Here is a 21795-nt window from a genome sequence, read left to right as displayed (position 1 = left end):
CGATCGCAGCGCAGCTGCCAGGACACGTTTGCCGACTCCCTCTAGCTCCTCTGACATGTTATTGATACCTGGAAAATATTTTCCGACAGGAGATCTGCTTCAGGGTGGAAGCACCAGCAGTCGCAGGGCTAACTGAGTCATTATCTGGTGTTATGTGGTAAGGAGACGAAAACAACTTACTCTCCATCTTGAGATGCATTTCTATTGAAATAAAGCCCATCACACTGATTAGATTAGTCATCACACTGATTAGATTAGTCATCACACTGATTAGAAGAAAAAAAAAATTAAGAAAACAAAGCAAACTCTGTGAGCTGCATCTCCAGAAGTACTTTATACGGGAATCAACTAAGCAATAATTTTGTATTGGTTCCAGATAGATGGTGAATTCTAACAGTTCCTGGTAGTGGTACCTTTGCAGCATTTATGGTTATGTATGGTAGGATGCGGGGCTTTCCCGAGCATGCCTGATCACACACGTGCACCACACCTTCCAGTAACCACAACCTCTTTACTGTAGGAAATGCGCTCTGTGTCTCTATGTGCTCCGCTAGACATGCAGGCAGCAGTGGAGATCCTTGTCACCACATATTGACACTGTGCGCAAGGATTAGGCTTGGCATTTTCACCAGTGATGGTGACACGCTGAGTGCATGTTTGCCAATGCAAAGGCAGAGTCATGGCGAGTCAATAAGACAGTCTGCGAGTCGGTGGGCCCGACGCCTTCCACGGCTGAGCTACTTTGGCACATATACGCACTCGATGATTAAAAGCCCAGTTCATAATCCTTTTCACATTACCAACGCCCAACGTCTGTCCGAGCATCTACGCAGCCACGTGTCCGTTCGTGGATCCATCTGTCCGTCCACCAAAAACCTTTAATTATCTTGAGAACACAGGGAATCTGCAAGTAAAATGGGTCGCTACATTGATTCCGTCCTCATTTTAAACTGCGGAAAAAGACCCATATAAGGGGATTACTGTTTGTTTTATCTGTTCCAATTTCATTCAGATACGGAGAGGAGACATTATACTTTATTGTTAATAATGTGGCAAAAAACCTCAACTGTGCAGCACATCCCGGCTAACGCAATCCTTCAATAAGTGACCCAGAAGGTCTTTAGAAAGCCGCTGCTTCGCCGTTTCATCACTGAGCGGCAGGACTGAGTAGAGATCCCCTCTGCGCTCACACACGCCTCACACCGCACTGTGCGTCTTCCCACAGTTCCGGCTGCTTGCTTCTTTGCACTCAGAGCGGAGACAAAGGGTTGTTTTTCTTCGGCCTGTTTTGTTTGCATGAGAGCGCGCTCACGCTTCCTCCAGGCATGAGTGCCGTCTTGTTTCCCTTAGCTAAACATTATTAATGACCCCGAGCTCAGGTGAGGGGCTTGCAGCGTGCAGCCAGGATTGGGACTCCTCTGTTATTTTTTCATGAGTGTGTGTGAAAGCCTGCAGAGTAAAGTGTGCGTCCCTGCTCCTGTGGTCAACCCTTTTATCCTAGCGGGTTAGTGTTGTGTGTTTGCGAGTGTGTATTCACTCCATGGGGAGTACTTCAGCTAAGGGCAAGAAGAGAGAAAAACTTTGGCGACGCTTTTATGTACTTCTGAGTGAAGCGATCTACGGAAAGGCTTTTGTAAAAACTCATTTTATTCAGCAATACACTTCCAGGGGGGCACTAACTCAATTATGATGCTTTCCTCTTCCTCGTCTCTTTTCTCCGCTCATATCAGGCTGGCTAACAGCTAAGAGCATTCGCCTGGGCGTGATGCATTGTGGGATAGAGGTCAGCATGCGCGATAGTACGGCCTCGAGCACCGACAACATTCGGCTTCAGAATACAGGCCGCAACACATTCACACGCAAATGCACGCCCTCGGAGGCATACCTGGTGGGACTATATTTAAAAAAACAACAACCAAAAACCCTGACTCTGATGTCTGATTCTCATTTTCAAGAATACAGAAGAACACCGATGGCACAAGTCGATGCTTTGGTTACACGTCACCGAGCCTCTTTGCCTAACATCTCAGCGTAAGGGAGTTTTGGTGGACATAATAGTCCACGAGCAAGCCACCGCATGTTTTTAATGGTCTCACCGAGTCAAGGACGTAACTCTGCGTAGGAGATGCGGCCTTGACTCGGACTTGGAGAACGTACAGGCTGATGTACATGATGGGCTCCTCTATGCCTTCCCCTCCATTACTGCCAAACAAGAGCATGCTGAAGCTCAGTTTGCCCTCCGCCAGCCTTCCTCCGCTGACGGCATCCCCACTCGTCTCTGCTGCTCCCGTAAGGCGCGGGAGACCGTCAGCTTCCACCGGGAGCCCCGCCAGGAACGCGGCGGTAGACCCTCCAGAGCTGGCGTGAGCCTGGTATGCTCCAGAATGAGAGGAAGAGAGGCTAGATTGTCTCACACACACACGTATGCGCAGGCACACAAACAAAAGAGTTATTCTAAGCAAAGGTCTTTATTACCACAGGTACTGATTCATAACACCATCTAGGAATCCAGGAGACAGTTTAGAGGATCCAGTGATGTGGTGCTTTTTCAGTGTGTGCAGCCTTCTGTTGCTGTAGCATTCAAATGGATTTGTGTGACTTGCAGTCAGATAGAATTACTTTTCTAAGGAAAGTGGACATTACATTCCAACTGCAAGACTGTTCCATCAGACTGGACACACCAAACCCAGCACACACACACACACACACAGACACACGCACGCACGCACCTCAACTACCCAGCATCTGAGGAAAGGTTCAGACCGAATGAGCTCAGATCTATTCTATCCCAGTTTCCATGCTGCATTTCTAAGTCGGCAGTATGTAAAACGCATCAAAATTATGTTGTACCCCCACTGACAGTCGATTGGTCAGACCATTAGGGCACTGACAATTCAAACCCCCCCAAACAATTCCTCCCCATGTATGTGTTAGAGATGTGTGTGGGTGTGTGTGTGGCTCCAGGTGATGTTTCAGATTCTGACAGGTCTACTTACCTCAGTGCAAAAAAAAAAAAAAAATACACACACCAATCTCATTACCATACTCGTTCCCACTGTTCTACACTGCAAACAAACAAAAGAAACACACACACACACAAACACACATATATTAATCCGAGCATACCTAACTGCTTTGGGTGGGGTCTCCATCCTTCACTTTCACTGGAAAAGAAGGAGCCGTTGCAAATTCAGGCCAGAAACAGCTGCGACAACACCGAGCCACGGTTAACGCAGGCGCTCCGTCGCGCTCATATCTAACCAGTTATCAAAGCAGGTCTAGGGAAGTAGAGGAGACCGTATTACTGCGCGAGCAAACCAGACCGGCTCACTCTTGTAAAATTACGCTGGTTTAATGGCTCACTGGGAATGCGGTCGGAGCTACAATAAGAATGACAAGAGCAATTACAGGAGGGGCCGTTTCATTGGCCAGAGCAGCTTGTCTCCGGTTTTTAAAAAAGCCTCCCTCTGTGTGAGTGTGCGGGCAGCAGACAGAGAGCAAAAACAGCCTTGATTGTTCACAGAAAGACAAACAGAAGCACGCACGCCCGCCCGCCCGCCCGCCCGCAACTGCGCGCGTAAACACACGTATGCGTACGCCCACAAAATTGGAAAGGGGGTATGTAGCAGAGGATTTGAGGGACAGAAACACGCTCTCCATTGGCATTCAGAACAACAGTGGGAAGAGCTTGTGAACAGCAGCCACACTCTACAGAGAGGACGATACTGCTCACAGATCAGCTCATCTGTTCCCCGCAATACACTAGAGAGGACGATACTGCTCACAGATCAGCTCATCTGTTCCCCGCAACACACTACAGAGGACGATACTGCTCACAGATCAGCTCATCTCCGCCCCACCACACTCTACAGAGAAGAGGATACTGCTCACAGATCAGCTCATCTCTGCCCTAAAACTCTACAGAGAGGACGATACTGCTCACAGATCAGCTCATCTCCGCCCTGACACACTCTACAGAGAGGACGATACTGCTCACAGATCAGCTCATCTCCGCCCCGCCACACTCTACAGAGAGGAGGATACTGCTCACAGATCAGCTCATCTCTGCCCTAAAACACTCTACAGAGAGGACGATACTGCTCACAGATCAGCTCATCTCCGCCCTGACACACTCTACAGAGAGGACGATACTGCTCACAGATCAGCTCATCTCTGCCCTAAAACACTCTACAGAGAGGACGATACTGCTCACAGATCAGCTCATCTCCGCCCTGACACACTCTACATTAGAGGAGGATACTGCTCACAGATCAGCTCATCTCTGCACCTCCCTCCCCCTTGTCTAACACAAATACACATACACAAGCAAATTCTAACACAAACATTAACACCTACACATCCATATTTGTATATGAACAAACAAATGCACACACACACACACACACACACACACACACACACACACACACACACACACACACACACCCTCGCTTAGTTTAGCACTGAGAGACAAAATAGCGTAGGATAATTTTCCTATACATCTGTGATTATGCAGAACCCAAATGTCAGCTGTCAAAGGAGCACAACCAAGCCTATTGCAGTGCATTTTATATGTAGCATTATGAATTATGATTCTACTATCAATAATGATTCTGTCTGTTACAAAGCAGTTACGCACGAAATAATGTGCACTCTCACTGTCAAATGTGGCACACAAGAGGGAGAGAGAAAGCAAATAACACAATATGTGCTTCACGTCGTAATATACTGGTATTATCTATGGCTGACAGTAACTATATTTTCCAAAATCATGAATTGATGCAAATCGTGTAGCACAAAGGGTGGGGTGGTTAAACCCATTTTCCTGTCTGCATTCCTAAAGCCCCGGCGGAGGCTAGAATAAAGAAGGGAGAAGACAGGATACCGGTGCACGGTTTCACGTTAACCTTTGGTCCTCCCAGCGGATCAATGCCGCACGAAAGATGCTGTCAGCCGAATTAAAGATGTAGAGAAGGTGTGTATCTTAAAGAAAAATAAGAAAATCTGGAAACAACACTGCTTTTCCAATCATTTATGAAGCATTTATAGGTCACAGTATGGTCTGTGAAATGAACAGAAACAGCACAGTTTAAGTGGTTAAGAACACATACACACACTCCAGCCATCTGTTTCTGTAAGAAATGTGTTATTATTTAGTATGCTATTGTGTTATATACTCAACCCAGGACAGTGTGCATGAGCATTTGCACTCTTTTATAGTCACAGAAAAAAAAAAAAAAAAACTTAAAAGATGTTACAAATATAAATTTTGTTCAATAAAGGAAAACTGAAATGATGACAAAGGATTATACAGGCGGGGCAACTTAGTCCAACGTCCTGAGCCCTGTGAGGTGCTTCTTTGCCATTTCGTTTCATCTAGTTCTCCAGTTTCCTCCACCGGTTGTAAGGAGAACTGAGAGACAGTCAGCCTGAGTCTGGTTTCACTTTGGCAATGAAACATTCACAGGTGACAACGAGAACAACTGCTCCAGGACAGAATGCAGGGAATTAAAGTGCACCATCATACAATCACTACTGGCCAAGTTGGACAGGGCTGACTTTGAAGAACAGCGACCAACTGGGGAGATTTTGCACACCGATCAGAATCCTACATCCTTCTATTTTCATTCTTTTCAGTGTTTTTTGTTGTTTATTTGTTTTGTGTTTGAAATTATCCAGGTAAAAACTGAGTAAAGAACAGACATGGCATATATTTATATGGATTTTCTTGTATATAACATTAATGGGGCTTAACAATACTACTGACTGCATTTGGCAGTCACATACAGATTCTAACCTGTAACATAACTGCTAAAATATTCTAATTCAATGCACATCACACATACACAATGTTAGCCTAATACAACAATCACAGGGCAGGGCAGATCATCAAATGCATCAAATAAAAGCATTCACATTAAAAGAAACATTGATCTCTATTACAAATTGTGTGCTAGTGGATTCGTCTTTGAGCATTTCATAACTGTGTAGAAATGACCAGATCACAAAACAGCAGCTGAGGAACATTGCCGGGTCGAAATGCTGAAAATGCTAAAATGCATTTTGCTGTGTTCTTTCTTTAAAAATACACTAACATCAGTTACAATAAGCAACAATCACTTAAAATTTCACAATATTAGTGTGACTAACAGGTCAGTTTCAACTTATCATGTGATCCTTTTTTGTAATTCCTTTGATTAAAATTATTTTTAAAAATGGCACATTTATTAAAGTATATTCCACACCAAACATTTTTTGATGGTTTAATGACGCATGATGAATTTTAAGTCAAATACTGTATCAACTGTTCTTGAAACAAGTGAGGCGCAAACTCTGTGCTGCCGACTAATTCTGAGAAATAGAGTATGTAATTGCAATAGGAGTTGAGCAGAGTGAACTATGAAAATACATGTTACAGAGGCGCACACTGACAGGTTGGATGCTGTAATTACCATTAACATGAGTTTTAAATAGCAGTCATTGGGAACTCAGAGTGCAGAGAGCAGGTTCCATTGTGTGAGGCTGGAAGACAGTCAAAGGGCAGTTTTAATTAGAAAAGCAAATCAATGCCTTGAGCTACGCAGCACCTCCCTCGGCACCGGGGTTTTGTGAAGATGACACGCCGCGTGGAGGGAAGTCTCACCCGTTGCCGTTTCCTTTGAAAAAAACTGAGACCACGCTGATTGCCGACCTCTGGGTCCCGCGTGGCAACGGAAGTCGGCAGGACCTGGGGGGAGGGGCGACGTCACGGCGTTCCGGAAGAACCCTCGCCGTTACATTCTGACATTTTGGCCGACGACGAACTGGGCTGCTGGTCCAGTCATCCAGCAGAAAGCAGAGCTACTGATGCATGACTGTCCTGATGGCATGTGATTTCTATGCATTTCTATGCATTTCTATGCATTCACCCTAAGTGTTACAGAAAATACAAACACACACACACACACACACACACACACACACACACACACACACACACACACACACACACACGTGTGCGTGCGTTACGGCGAGGCATTACTCATGACGCAAACGCAAGTGCCAGGCCAGGGATTCTAACAACGCTTTTCTCGTGGATGCGGCCAAGAAAACGTGCCGCTACGGGGTAGTTCTGCAGCTCTTCTGTCATTACTGCGCTCCTGCCTTTGTGCTGGACTCAAGCAAGGGCAAGGCGATGCTCTAGTCATCACACGTTACACTGTGGGTAAATACTTTTAGGCATCATGAAAAGGGAGAAACAGGTTTTTAGATAATGAAAAGGTCCGCAACGAACCAAATCTGACTCTTCTTTTTCCTCATTGTCATTGTGACCTTGTTTTCCTTTTTAGCTATAGCAGGGAGGATACAGAGGGTTATGGTAAAACATTCGGAGGGGACAGGTCATAAGTGCAGCTGATGGTGGATGGTATGAACAACATGCCCTGACGTTCCTCTTGAGAACGCTCCCAGCTGCACAACAGAGGACCCGGCCTCACCAGGAAGAAAGCACGAGGAAATCCGGGATAGATTTTACAGGATAAAGAAATGCAATATTCACTTCTTTCCGGATACAAAGGCCTGTGTCTTCGATTCCTAGGTGTTGCACACAACAGCTAGCCAACTTGTGACGCGTGTGAAAGATAGGCTTGAAGTGTTTAGATTAGATAACGCACTTTTATCTTTTAAACCACTCCAGGTATCTTGAGGCAGCTGAAATACACATGACTAATATCTTCCCACAAGGCATACACATATAGCAAGGATGCTAACAGAAGTCTGCATTTTGGCTCGCCGCTACATATTGTGTTGTGAAAGCGTGATGGAGCCGACACGGATAATAATGCAGGACAGGCGCTTCTGTACTGCGTGAGAGATTATATACTCGAGGTCCAATTGTGGACTGAAAAACAGGGTGCGAATCAATCAAACCCAGGTTCAGTTCAATCGGTGGCAGCGACTAATATGCATACGCGGCCACACGGCCCTCTCAGGCAGAGCTGGCTGTTATTCAACAAGACAACAGGATGGTCTGTGTTTGTCAAGAAGCCAATTGCACGAGACCAAAATGCATCTGATTAAACATATTCAAACATTCCTGGAACGGAGTACGGAGGAAGCCAGAACCGGAGAGCTTTACGCTGCGATAAGCATGAACGTGAAAATAAAACCAGCAAAAATCATGATATGTTAAAAAAAAAAAACCTAAAAAAAAATATGTAAATACCCTTCCAAGGCAATTCAAATGTTAAACAGGCCCTTTGTACAGTAAGCGATAGGGACTAAGATTTCGTATGTAAGGCATTGTAATCGCAGTTATCCTGTGAAGCAGTGTAGAGTTGTTGTCTTTGTGTCTGAGGTGTGGTGTGTGCGGGTGTGTGTTTGTATGTGGGTGTGTGTGTGGGTTAGTGTGTGTGTTGCAGGGTTGGGACCAGGCCATGCCAGAGGGAACGTGCAGTGCTGCACCGTTCCTGTTTCCCAGCCTTGTCAGCGTCCCCGCTTGTGGGTCTTTGGCACGTGGCTAAGGGGCGCTGCTGGCCAGCCATCACCGGAACATGGGGCTTGGGTTGTGGCGTGATCGGGACCTTTCCAAACCGGTGCGACGGTTGTCTGCTCACGGGACAGAGGAGGAGGGAGAGAGAGTGAAGGAGAGAGAGAGAAACAAGCGTGGTTAGATCTGTTCGGCATCTGTTCACTGCGACAAAGCGTGTCGAGGGAGGCATTAGAGAGGGACGGAGAGAGAGAGAGAGAGAGAGAGAGAGATAGAAAAGGGCAGGAATAACAAGGCAGCAGGGACAATGGCTGCGTGATTAGGAAGAGAGCTGCAGGGAGCGCCGCGGAGCAGGAGACGGTCCGGAGTGGATCCCGGTGCGTCTGGTGTCATAGTAACTCCATTGAAGTTATCCAGCCCCCAAACTGAAGAACTCCTCAATAACGCAGCCAGGAGAGCACACACTTAATGCGCGCACAAACACGGCGCCGAGCAGCACGGCACGGGGCGGCAGCTGCACCCTCTCGGTCGCGTACTCACGGGAGGCCGAGGGGACCGTGGAGGACGAGAGAAGGAGGCGTAGGCAGCAGGCTGGGATTCAGGATCACTCCCAGGGAAGGGAGAGACGTTTCCAAACCCCGAGACTGAGAGCGACTCTCTGACAACCTTGCCATGGCTCCACCACAAATTTCGGCCGTTTCTATTAATGTAAATCAGCATTGTTTAAAATGACAAGAGTTTTCGTTTTTTCAGGTCATTTTGGTCAATGCATTTTTAAAATAAATGTATAAATATATAGACTTTGGCAGTTGTGCATCCTAGGGCTGGCCCTTGGGGGCTTCGGTCCCGGTGACTTATTATTCACTCCCTCCAAGCAGCTCATTGGACGCTTCACAAATCTCTTTTTTGCCTGCATTTCGTCATCTGAACTTGCCCAGATTTGCTCCAGTCATTTACCGAGACCCTCTGTAGATTACTGCGCAGCGGCTAATGGTAATAAGCTACTAACTAAAGCAGCTTTTTAAAGCTTTTAGCAGGTGCTAACCAAGAGGGTACAAAAAGATAGTCTGGCAGACACTTCTTTATTCTTTGCTAAAAGAAAGCTTACACATTAAGTCAGTGACTGCCATCAGAACAAGGCTGAGAGTCAGCGTACCCTTCAACTCTGGAGTTCATCAGATGACAGCATGAGTGAGCCATAGGTCAGCTCAGCCCGGGAGATGTCCGGTATCTGACCGGCGAGCCGGCGGGCTTGGTCATGCTAGGAGTTGGGAACCGTTGGATACGTGTCTCCTGGTTACATTTTTAGATGATGGCAGTATACTTGACATACGTAGCCCAGGAAATTAAAGAGGACAAATGAAAGAGGCTGGAAAGAAAAAAAATATATATACTGCTGACGTTACTTAAGGCTTGGATTCATGCGGCTCATACTTGACTGAGCGCTGACTCGAAGGGCATTGTGAGCTGGAAGCCTACACACAATCAGGAACCATATGGGGGAGTGCTACCCGTGCCTAGCTTTTACGTCCATATATATAGAAATAATTTGCAATCATTTACATATTAATACAGACATATTAACATTCGGATTGGTTTAAAAGCACAGGGGAGTAACAGGGTTTGCTGTATCCGCATCTCGGTGAGACCTAATTCATAACAGCACGTTCAAAAGATCAGATGATAATTGGAGCATCTAAGAGGTTTAAGCTTTAGTAATGATCAGTCTCTTGTACGTCTCTCGGTTTATCTTCGCTATCTTCTATCAGTTCCAGTGCGATCTACATTTGAGTGTATTTATTTATGGCCCCGTCTACAGAGGGAAGGGGAAAAAAAATAATAATAAAAAAAAACTATTCCAGAATCACCAGGGAGTTTCTTTCTGCATCGTTACATGCTGAATTCCATAGACTGGATAGAGGTGTCAGATTAGGGAAACCCGTTCCGAAAGCTGGACTTGGCGACAGTGGTCCTCCCAATACGAGGTTACACAAGTCCACACCACAGTCCAGACACGGGCAGCAGAGAGGCTGGGCAGCATCCATGTGGCAGGTGGAGAGGACAGGCCTCTACACCCGAGTGGCAGCATCAGCTGTAGTCGCCCACGGCACACAGGCAGACCTGCCCCCGCACTGACCGTCACCGGGTATTAGGCCACGGCAGCACCGATCATACCGAGAGGATGAGAGAGGCGAAAGTGGGATACGTTTCGGATAACGAGCCGAACAGGATCGAGCGTCCGAGCCGGGGGGGGGGAGTGCGTTAATAACACAGCTTCTGCAGAGCAAGAGAGACTCCGTGAAGATGCCGTTGCAAAGGGACGAGAAGGTAAAGGGAGGGAGAGCGAGCGCGCGGGCTGGTGGGAGGGAAAAAAAAAGGCAAGAGCAGAAAGAGTGGGAGGCGGAGAACAAAAAGAATCCGCGGCAAATGGAACGGCGGCTTCAATTGCTTTCGGAGGACAATTTCCTGTTGCATTAGCAAAAGTTTAGAACGGTGACCTTGAACTCGATGTATTGCATTTGCAGGAAATTCAGATTTTGAGTTTAAATGGCAGATGAGACTTTCATCCACTTAAAAAAAAGAGACCAAAAAAAAAAAGCTTAAAAGCCACTGTAGGGGCCCGTCCTGCCTGAAGGCCTGGAGCCTCGCCCAGTGCCAAACACACACGCAATTAAACATCGACGGCAGTTAGGAAAACAAAAGAAAACTTCAGAACTGGCGTAAGAATATGCTCATCGCATTTCAGGGGTTTTTTGATTTGCAATTCCTATGAACGTGCCCTCATTTCTCTCTCGGTCTCTTCCTCTTACCCTCAGACCTAGTCGGCATTCAAATATTCCTTTTGGAGAACGCTGCCTTTCTGCTTCTAACTACGGGGTCAGCGCGGCACCGTCTACGTGGGAGGGAGAGAGGAGGAAAGATTAAAGAGAAGAGGGACCGAAGTGGTGAGCGAGAGGAGTGGAGGAGAGGCGAGATGCGGTGAGCACGAAAGCGGACTAAACGGAGCTATTGCTGAGCAATTGCTTCAAAGACGCCTATTTCGTGGGCATACCGAGGGCCCGTGCCCGGTCTACCGCGTTTTGCCGCGTTTCAGGAGGGCTGACGACGGTTCCTCACGTTTGCGCTCCAAATTGAACATGGAGGAAGGTATCACTGCCTGTTTCGGAGGGTGACGTCGGATGACTCGGCACATCTGGTGAGTGGAGGAAAACAATGTGACGAGAAATGCGTTGAGATGATCGGCTGGAGCTCGGCACACTGAACAAATATAATTGCTAAAACAAATGGGTGTGAGAAAGCCAACCCCCTTCAACGGAGGATGAAACAGAGCCATCCTTCTCTATCTTTTCACTTGAGCTTAATAGCTTTCCTGTGTCCTCTGCTGTAACGCACCAGCCCAATTGACCAAAACAACCGTCTACGGTAACAATCGTGCAATAAGCAGCTATTTCTGCCAGGACACAACTATTTACAGGTTTCCTCTAGAACAATGACAATCCACAAAAAAACAAGCGTTACCACAGAGCTTGGTAAAAACCCAGGCGCTAATCACAGTTGTGTTAGGTAGCTTTTTTTTTCTTTCCCCCCCCCACCTCTTTACCTGCCTGTCCTAGAACTGACTGACCTTTAAGCGAAGGAGGGGAGGGAAAGAGGCCAAAGATGAGTGGCAGAGAGACGTCTACGCTCCTGAAGTTCATTAATGAGACTGATGCCGTGGTTTCCGAAGCGCTTAGCAAACGTGCCGAAGGGATGAGTCAGCAGCGGCATGTGCAGGCCGCGGTTGTGTCATAACGACTCGGAGCGCTGGGACGGACGTGGGCCGGCCTGGGATTATGCAGGGGGCGTAATCAGAGCAGAGATGGTAAAACAGCTACCACAGAGGAGGTGAACAGGCAGACAGGCAGAGGATCGGGCAAGGCTCTTGTGATTGAGTGATCGGTTCATAACGACCCTCTTGATTCTTCTAAAGAGATTAATGGCCTAATGGATTTTGCCTGACTGTCATCCTCTCATAATTAGATCATGCCACGTCGTCTGGAGGCCCTCTCCCAAGAGGTGGACTGTACAAATAATAAACAAGGAGCAATCAAAGTAGGTCCTCAAAGAATGTAAACACAGGTAAGTGCTTTGGTGCTAAGCAAAATCAGTCTGGGTCATAAGTTCTATCAACATTTTCAGCGTTTTCAAATAAACATTTCATCCATTAAATATGTTTGCGGTCAGGCCAAATAATAATAATAAAAAATGTATAACTATAGAAAAAAAACTATAAACCCCCACATTTAAAAACACTTCACCTTGTATTTTTGAAGACAAAACACAATAAAGGTTATTAAATCTCTGTGGCCCATATGTTGACACAACATGTTTACTTTGAGAGCACCTATGAGAGAGAGAGAGAGAGAGAGAGAGAGAGAGAGAGAGAGAGAGAGAGAGAGAGAGAGAGAGAGCTCTAGTTCTCCTAGCTATCAACTCTCCCCATCTATGCTCTGCTTTGAGCAGACCTATGCACTACGAATAATGGAGCACCAGCAGCAGAAACCAGAACTAAAGAAAAAGAGTCAGGGGGCAGAAAAGTTCCTCTGTTAGCTGTACTCTACAGAGCAACGACAGCAAAACCTACAAAGCTGACAAAGTGCTTTGAAGAAGGAGAGCGGAGTTAGACAAGAGAGTGGCTTTTGTTCCAACCACCAGAAAATGTAAGGTCAAAGGCACCGAGGCAGAGTCTTATCCTTGGGAACCTGATACACACCCACTCATCCACACACACCCACTCAGCCACCCACCCACGCACACACACATGCGCACACACGCGCGCACACACACGGGCACACACACACACAGACACACACACACACACACACACACACACACACACACACACACACACCATGGCCTGGGGCCCCACATCTTTATGGGTGCTGTGGGAACAAATTGCAGTGCTAATGACTGTGGCGAGAGCCACAGTGGATGCCTGAAGACTCCTGGAATCAAATGCTGAAAATACGATGGAATACACCTACACAATGTTTCATCTGAACTGATTTGGGAAAATACAAAAAAAGAAAAAAAAAAAGTCAGCCATGTTTTCCAACCAGACTGCTAGAATTTAATCCTTGAAAATTAAAATAATATCACATACTGATATCATCGCTACCATTGCTGATAACAACAGGGAGAGTAATCCTCTTTTGAACAGTAGCACTTAAATCACAGTGCTAATAAAGGTCACAACTCACCTAATAAGAAAGTCTCTAGTGTGAATATGAATCAATGTGATGTTACAAGGAAAATAGCTTCACTTAAATAAATGTGTCATTTTAACCTTACTGAATAATTTACGTGATGCAGAAGAAAGCTAACCGGAGGACACAACCGAAAATCACGACAGGGTGTGTCTCTCGGAGACTACAAAACATCCATGAGCGTCCCGTGCCCATGTTCTTGTTGAGCACTGAACAGAACACAACAGGAAGCTTCTGACTGGCTGATGTCTCGTTGTTTATTTTGAGGCGGAGACATGAGCTCTTAAGTGCATTCTCTACTGTAACCGGAGAAAGGGAGACGTCCCAGAGAAAAACTGGTGAGGCAAGATGGTGTAATCCCGCCTTCAGCGGAGCATGTGTGGCTGGAAACGCGGATGTTCACAGGAGCCCTGGGACATTTGTCAAACCGAGCTGTGGTGAATGAGCCAGTGGGGACTGCTAGCACAAAGCTCGCCATCAAACTTCAGAGCCGGCGAAAGACCAGACAGGCTTGGAACTCCGAGCCAGGGATGCATGCTCACTCATACGCTTCCTAAGTGATTGATGTACATCACGGGCATGTATACGTCTAATCTGGCAACCTGTTAAATAATGAAAATAAGACTGAAATGGTAATTAAAACGGGGCAAATTTGCCCATTCGAGCTGAAGCTAAATTTGTCTTGCTGCCTACATTTCTATCATGCTTTTCAATCAAAGGCAGATCCTCTTCAGATGTGCTTACGCACCTCCCTGGGTGAGTGACCCAGATATTTAATCCACCCAACCTCCCCCAATGTGTCTACCTTGACTAGTGCATTAAAGTTTCATGTTCTGATTTAGGACCGAACCCTTTAGTTAAAAGGCAGGTTTCACTATAGTCTGTCTATCCTGCTAACCCCCAAGCTCTGGGTATTGTCCTGGCTCCCTCTCCCTTTCTTTCTTTCTTTCTCTCTCTCTCTCTCTCCCTCTCTCTCTCTCTCTCTCCCTTTCCCTTTCTCTCTCTCTCTCCCTTTCTCTCTCTCTCTCTCTCTCTCTCTCTCTCTCTCTCCCTTTCTCTCTCTCTCTCTCTCTTTCTCTCTCTCTCTCTCTCTCCCTTTCTCTCTCTCTCTCTCTCTCTCTCTCTCTCTCTCTCTCTCTCTCTCTCTCTCTCTCTCTCTTCCTCTCGGCTGGCCAGGGCTGAAAGGGGCGCTATGTCTAAGAGTAATGTCTCCTGACAGCTCTGCACACAATGCGGTGCAGGAGAGCTAGAAATCACTACACGTGTCGATAAACAAATGCTTATTTTTAGAGGGGAGAGGGAGAGAGGGAGGGAGAGAGAGAGAGAGAGAGAGAGAGAGAGAGAGAGAGAGAGAGAGAGGCACTAGTTTATCTCCACGGTGGGAAAGCACTGACAGCTCTGTACCAGGGACAAACAGGGGAAGGAAGAGAAACTGTGTCTGGCATCTACTGAAGTCAGACAGGCCCCCTCTTTTGCCTGCCTACAGACCCGGCAGCAGGGCCCTGTGTGATTAGAAATGAAAAGCCTGACAGACTCGCAGCCGCAGTGATTCCTCATCGGGCTCCCATGGACAAACGAGACGGTTTCTGAGCTGCAGACCAGCTTGGTATCATAAAGAGTTGGAAGACTGACAGATTTTGGGATGCTTTTCGACACCGTCGGCCAAAGCCGTCCAAAAGAAAGGTGCAGAGAAGCTCAGGCACACACAGATACACCAAACAGTCAGATGAGAGACCCTTTCAAATCGATCATTGCCCTGGGCTAATCCACAGTGCTGATCACCAACCCTGTGATTCTGTGCAAAAGTGTGCTCCAGCTGTAATACGTGTGTGTAGTTATAGACAGACTGGGGCTAAAAGGAGAGAAGTCATAATATACTCTGTTCTCTCCTCAACACTCCGGGTCAGTACGCAGTTGGTCCTCTGCGCAAGTTTATTTATTTTTTCCTCCCTACCCTTTCTGGAAACTTTTGTAAGTTGCTCTTAAAAAACAAATAAAAACAGATTGATCAAGCATGATCAAGAAGTAACAAAAAAGGGGTTTGATGCTTGGCTTATATGATCGTAAAACCGCGTAATGATTAACAGTTTACACAGACTGCTGTTGACTTCTCCACAATAGTGTGAATTTGCTTTCCTCTCCAAGGTGCTGTGAAATGAAAGCAATTTCAAATTCTGGTAATTGTCCCCGAGAAACAGACGGGTTGGACCAGAGTCTGTCGGACTGAACAGAGCCACGCTTCGATACTCCATTTGGTTACGGAAAACGCAGTTAGTGGAGAATTGCCTTTGTCCAATGCTCCTTATTTTTCTCTAATGACTTTTATAAAAGGCTGTGTCAGGCTGAGTAGAAACTCCTTGTTATGCGCTATGTCTACAAACTGGAAGTGGTTTGTGAACGTCGTGATGTCTTTCTGAAAGCTTACTTTCCCAAAGACGTTTTAGTTTCCTGGAGGACGAGAGGTCTCGGGCCCATTACAAAATTGGAATTAACTCGGGATCAGACAGTAGGCAGGCATACAAACGTGCCAGCCTGCCTGCCTGGAGCACGGCTTGGAAAGACACGTAGCAAACAACGCACTCACAATCAGATGTGTTACCAGGTCAGTAAACACTGATTTTGTGGTTTCTCGAGAGGAAACATCACTATAGACACTATTAGTCATTTTATGATGATCAGGTCACCTTCATTCAAATGGGACCAATTAACATTATTGCTACGTTCCAGACAGAGATGAATCGAGAGTTGGTGTCTGCTTGCTCTCTCCTACAGAAACAGGCTTGCTCAAGGAATCTCATTTGCGTGTGAAAGTTTAGATATGTCCATCATCCCAACGTCTTGTATTCTGATGCTTTGCTCTGTAAGTATCACACTTTGTCACCTTTGATTGATGACATAGCCACGCAACGGCTTCGGCCCTGCTTAAATGTAAACGGTGAGTGTACCAACTGCTAGGGCCTCCTCTGTTCAGTGCTGCTGCTATAATTCTGCTCCATAACACTGGGCCACATAAAACCTTGTAGCAAATCTGAGAGATTTGTTTTCAAGCGCAGTGTTGGTGGGTGTAAACCAAGATGCTCTAGCCGCCTTGGCTGGAAGGCTGTGCCCAGTGGGATAGGGATCTTGCTGGAAGGCAGGTCTGTGTCACTTGAGGGGCAGATGGGGGTTCTGGCAATATCTCTGCCCTTGCAGCCAAACTCTGGAGAGGAGAGTGGTTAATCCATCAGGCTAGCATGCTCCAGGCCCGGGGGGCTCCTTGCCGATCATCCAGGACTGATTGGTGCGCGGTGGGGGATCCGGGCGGCCGGCGGCGCTACCGACGGCGCCCGGGCGCCACGCGCTGCCGGGTCACAGCCTAGAAGGCAGTGACCTGCTTCGGCTCAGTCTGGCGCCGGCCTGCTTTGCCGGCGCCCGTCCTAATGCCAAAGACATGGAGGGGAGGACGAACGCGCTGCCGCAGCCGTGCTCGGGCCGAGGCCGTCGGTACTTATCCAGAAGATCCGGGGGATTAGTGACAGGGTGCCCATCGGCTGTGATTATGCAGGTCAGCCACTCATTGCCTCTTTTGAGTTGGTGAGGGGAAGAAAAAAAAAAAAAAGATTTAAATGAACTTGCACTTAAGTGTGTGATTTTCCCTGTGGTTTGGCAAGAAAGGGGACATTTCTTGCTGTGGTGCCGACTCTAAATCAGCCACTTCAAATGAAACGGGCTGTCACAGTCTGGTTGTTTATGTGTGGTTTGATTTGACGCCCTTCAGCAGTGCAGTAAAAGTGGCAGATTCGGATTTTCTGAGGTGAAAAAAGGAAATGCCGATTTTAGTTTGGACGCCGAGTATCACGCCGAGGGCCGGTTTGCAGAGACGACTGGCAGTGGGCTGGGGAGCACAGACTCCGCCCATTTTAAGAGGCCTGAACCGCAGCCAAAGAAAAGTGTACATCCAGCAAGGAGCTTTGATTGACAGCAGGAAAAGCAGACCGAGAGATAGTTAGACAAATGGATACTAAGATATAGCTTGACAGACAGATGGAAGTGTAAATGGATGGTTTGGCAGCATGATAAGGTAAATTGACTGATGGATCACTAAACAAATAGAGGAGGAAAAAGCAAGGTGGGGAGAAAAAAAAAAAAAAAAAGAAGAAACAACCGTAATGGTGAATGCAGACAGAAAGATAAACACAGATGGATAGTGTTGATGTGGTGTAGATCGATAGATTGTTTTATTCCATTTCTTCTTAAAATGAGATTGAATTTTAGACGCATCATAAATAACAAGTGAGAGACACTAGTGTGACTAGAGTAGACAAGACTGAGCATACATGTCTCTATCTCCTCCTCCATTAAATCTGATGTCACACGGCATTGTATCACCGCGTACGGCTTCAGGAAGAAGTGTGCGCGCCATAAATCTGGCTGCAATGTGCAATATACGGTCTATGGCAGGTCACCTGTGGAGGCACAACCTCCACAAGTGGAAAAAAAAACTAAAACAATAATGACAGAATTAGGCAGACGTAACTGACCATTACAAACCCTGACTGCCAAGTCACTGATGCCCTTCTGCACTGCTCTGAACCTGCAGATATGAACAAGAGCCCTGAAGGTGCAGACCGCAAGTGGTGCGGTCTGCCGGACTCGTGAAGGTGTTCCACGTTCACAACACGGAGCCCGAATAAAGCTGCGCAGGTTCCCATTAGAAGCGGGTCATGAAATAGGACTCTCCCCTTGCAACCAAGCCTCTGGGCCCCTTTCTCTCTCTCTCTCTCTCTCTCTCTCGCACTCAGAGGATGCTTTATGCAGACGTGCAGTTAAATAAAACATGTCGTCCTTTTATTTATTTATTTACCTATCTTTCCTTTGATGTTTTCTTTTGTGCAAAAAAAAAAAAAGAGCAAGAAGATGACGGAGGGGCTCCCGTCCTGAGACCCTTAAGGCCGTTTGCCAAGCACGTTAGACTATAAAAAAAGAAGAAATAAGTGAATAAATACAGAAAGAAGAGCGCTACAGTGCGAGTGTGCTCCCTGCATCCTTCACGTCAAAGAGCACTTTCGGTCCCAGTAAACACATCTTCTGATGGGCTGCACACCTCAACCTTCTTCCTCACCTCTCCAAGCTACTAAACCTGCACCTCCATCACAGACACGAATGACCAGTAGCTGTATTCTTAGTTCCCCATTTGCGTTACCGTCAGGACCTGCCTCTCAGCTGAGCCGCGTCGACCTCCACCTTCCTCGGCACCGAAGGCGGGCGCGCCGCCCCTCTGCTTTTCTTTTCCCTTCCTTGCTTCTTTGCATTGTCCTTCTTTGTATCGCTCACCTGGTTTTACCCTCATCTGCACTGTCAGGCTTCACAACTCACAACCATTTTTCATCCAGCCACTGGGCGCAAACTTCTCCTGTCTCCTTCCCCCTTCCTGTTAAACGCGGGTCACGGAGTACAAGAAGTGACACTGCACCACTAAATCAGTCGCAGGCCCGCCCGGGTCGCGTGACCAACGTGAAATATGAGGTGCTGCGCTGCCGCCCAACCCTCCAGCTCGGAAACCGCGCGTTCCCGGCAGCCTGCCCGGGAGCAGGGCTGTGGGTGGCGGTGCCTGGCTTAATTGCGGCTGATGAGTGCGCTGGCAGCTCCTTGGGGGGGGGGGATTCCGACCCGAGGGGAGGTTGTTTCTCGGCACGCGCGCGGGGCTAACAACACGTCCCCGCTGACGCCCTGGCGACAACGCATCTCGCACAAAATGAAAAATTCATCGCCCCCCTGACTTATTTATCGGCAAGAAGATTTCTGCAGGGGGAATCCCCCGGAGAGGGCGCTTGCATGCCAGCTTTTCTCCACTTTACCCGCAAGGTTTTCAATAAAACAAGCAAACAACACTGTTCCGACACCTATAAATAAGTCAGCAGTTCTGAATAAAGTGCTGTACACAGGGCCTCTCCCGGGCCCCTCATCACTCTTTCATAGCGCTGCGCGGGGCCCAGGCCTCTCCGAACAGGAGCTCAGGGACTGCAGCAACGAAGCAATGCCAGGACCATGACGCAACAACACCTCCGTTGCCACGCGGCTCTCCGCCCAGCATTGAAAAATTAAAGTGCGCTGGCAGCTTCACCCGCAGCGTTTCACGCCGATCTCTAGCATTACAATTTAATGTATACCAACCGCCTACCTGGAATTTCTCTCTCCCCGCTTCCATGACCATGGGATGCTGATCAACAGGACAGGGTTGTTAGAGAGTTTAAATATTCACCAGGCTACCGCACGGCAGATGCTGTGCCTTCTATCGGGGTATGTTATTGTTAGTGAGTTTGATTAGATCCCGTGGTGATAACATGTCAGATCTACTACGGAGCGTGAGTAAAAAAATAAATAAATAAAAAATGTGGTCCCCACACCTGCCAGAGATATACCCACAGTCCTGTCTGCTCTGAACACAAGGAAATATAATGCTGAGTACATTCACAAAAAGCAACTCTCCCACATCCCTGCAGCACCCATTTTGTTCATGCTGTACATATCACGCCTGACCGTTACTGGTGACAAGTCAATCAGACGATTTAGAAGAAATCTTTTCCATCCGGGTTTTGCTGACTCACAGCTCAGTTTCCCCCAACTAGTAGTATTGCAAATCATTCCAACCATGAGTAGTTTAGGGACAGAAGACATCAGGCGGATGGGACGAAGACACGTTTCCATCATTGTTCGCTTTTGTTGGGGATGACTAGAAGGTCACAGTACATCTGCGTGTGATAGCGACAGCTGAGAAGGAGACGCTTAAAACCTAACAATAATTACAGAGTCGGAAAAGGCTGGGCTCGGCAAAGCTGGAATGCTGAGCCAGGTTTATGATGGAGCGTCTCTCAATCTCTCATGTGTGGCAGAGATAGAGGAGTGCAGACGATTATGCAGAACTTTAGGCAGGGCCATGCCTTATGTTCACGGCTTCCATCACCACTTTCATCTTGCGATTTTTAGTATAATATCACCTGAGATCGCAGTGGAATAATTGTTTTTAATGTGTGCAACTTGCTATACAATTTCATCAAAAATCCAACAATAGCAGTCATGTACACTGGACAGGAGCCAAAACAGCTACTTAACAAAGGTGGAGTGGGCATCTTTTATCACAAGCAACTTCTAAACTTATTTGAGTTACGTTGTTGGCTGAGATCGGTGGCATTCGTGCATGTGAAACTGTTGTGCGCAGGGTAGAAGCTGCCTTGATTTTGGCACCGTCAATAGATCAGCTTTATCTCACTGTCTGTATGATCTAGACGATTCTGCAGCTAGGGGATTGTCCAAACACACAGAAGCAGTCAGAAAACTGCTTAGTGCCACAGAGGTTGTCACAGGGGCCTCAGAATGCCTGGCAAAATTACGATGGAGCTTCCTCGAGCTCTCGTGGAAGGTCAGCAACAGATGTACCATTCAGTCACCAGGGGTCGTCAAGCATGTTTGGAGGAGGCCTAGCTTAAGGGGATCTGGGTGTTGAGAAGGCAGAGCTATGGCGACTGTACTACAGCAGCTATAGAGCTGGCAGAAATCTCTGAGCATTTTGGAGGAAGAAACAGTAAGATGAAATGAATGGCTTTCAGCCTTCAGTCCACAGAATGTTCCTGAATGTTCAGCACGCACGTACTGCGCTTAACGAATGCCGAAGTTGTTGGTTCAGAGTTTGCTGTGGCCAAGCAACACCACCGTAAAAAAAAAAAAAAAAAAAACTTGCCGGAAGGGACTGCGGCGAGAAGTTAATGTTTAAGTCCCCACCACATTGCGAGCGAGTCCTATTGTCCTGACTGCTGCAAAATGTTGGCCGACCTTCAGAGCTTCCATGGCCATGTGCAATAACCCGTTCTATACAATAAAAAGTGTATTCATGGAAAACCGCATGCAACTTCAATGAGAAACACATCTGGCGCAAGTAGCATTCAAAAAGGACTCAACAGGGAAAGCGGAGCAGACTGGAAAGATTCCTGCGAAGACTGAATTCAAATCAGCATTGCAGACTTCAGCCCGCCAGGTCAGCCAAGCTGTCGATGTGGACTGAGGCAGTCTCGTGTTTTAGCAAAATGCCTTAATGAAGTCTAAGCG

General features: G+C 47.1%; 1 protein-coding gene and 1 long non-coding RNA gene across 4 annotated transcripts in view; both read right to left on the bottom strand.

Annotated features, from left to right (window-relative positions):
* Positions 1-21795, bottom strand: part of diaph2 (diaphanous-related formin 2) — a 354700-nt gene that overhangs the window by 15587 nt on the left and 317318 nt on the right. For 2 of the 3 annotated variants that reach the window (XM_081698443.1, XM_081698445.1), the window contains one exon: positions 8382-8586. The exons of the other annotated variant lie outside the window; for it this stretch is intronic. In XM_081698443.1, the coding sequence (XP_081554569.1) occupies positions 8522-8586 (65 nt within the window). In that variant the 3' untranslated portion in view covers positions 8382-8521. Of the gene's footprint in view, positions 1-8381; positions 8587-21795 lie in introns of those variants that run through there. 3 annotated transcript variants of the gene reach the window in all.
* LOC145651621 (uncharacterized) lies at positions 5018-8383 on the bottom strand. The gene is made up of 2 exons (XR_014117369.1): positions 6644-8383; positions 5018-6522 (listed from the first exon to the last, which is right to left on the bottom strand). It is a non-coding gene; the product is annotated as an uncharacterized LOC145651621 (long non-coding RNA).

This window comes from Electrophorus electricus, chromosome 16 (assembly GCF_041902795.1).
Source record: "Electrophorus electricus isolate QZ-2024a chromosome 16, ASM4190279v1, whole genome shotgun sequence".
NCBI classification, from domain to species: domain Eukaryota; kingdom Metazoa; phylum Chordata; class Actinopteri; order Gymnotiformes; family Gymnotidae; genus Electrophorus; species Electrophorus electricus.
Note: the sequence above shows the minus strand (reverse complement) of the source record. Positions and strands in the feature narration are given on the sequence as shown.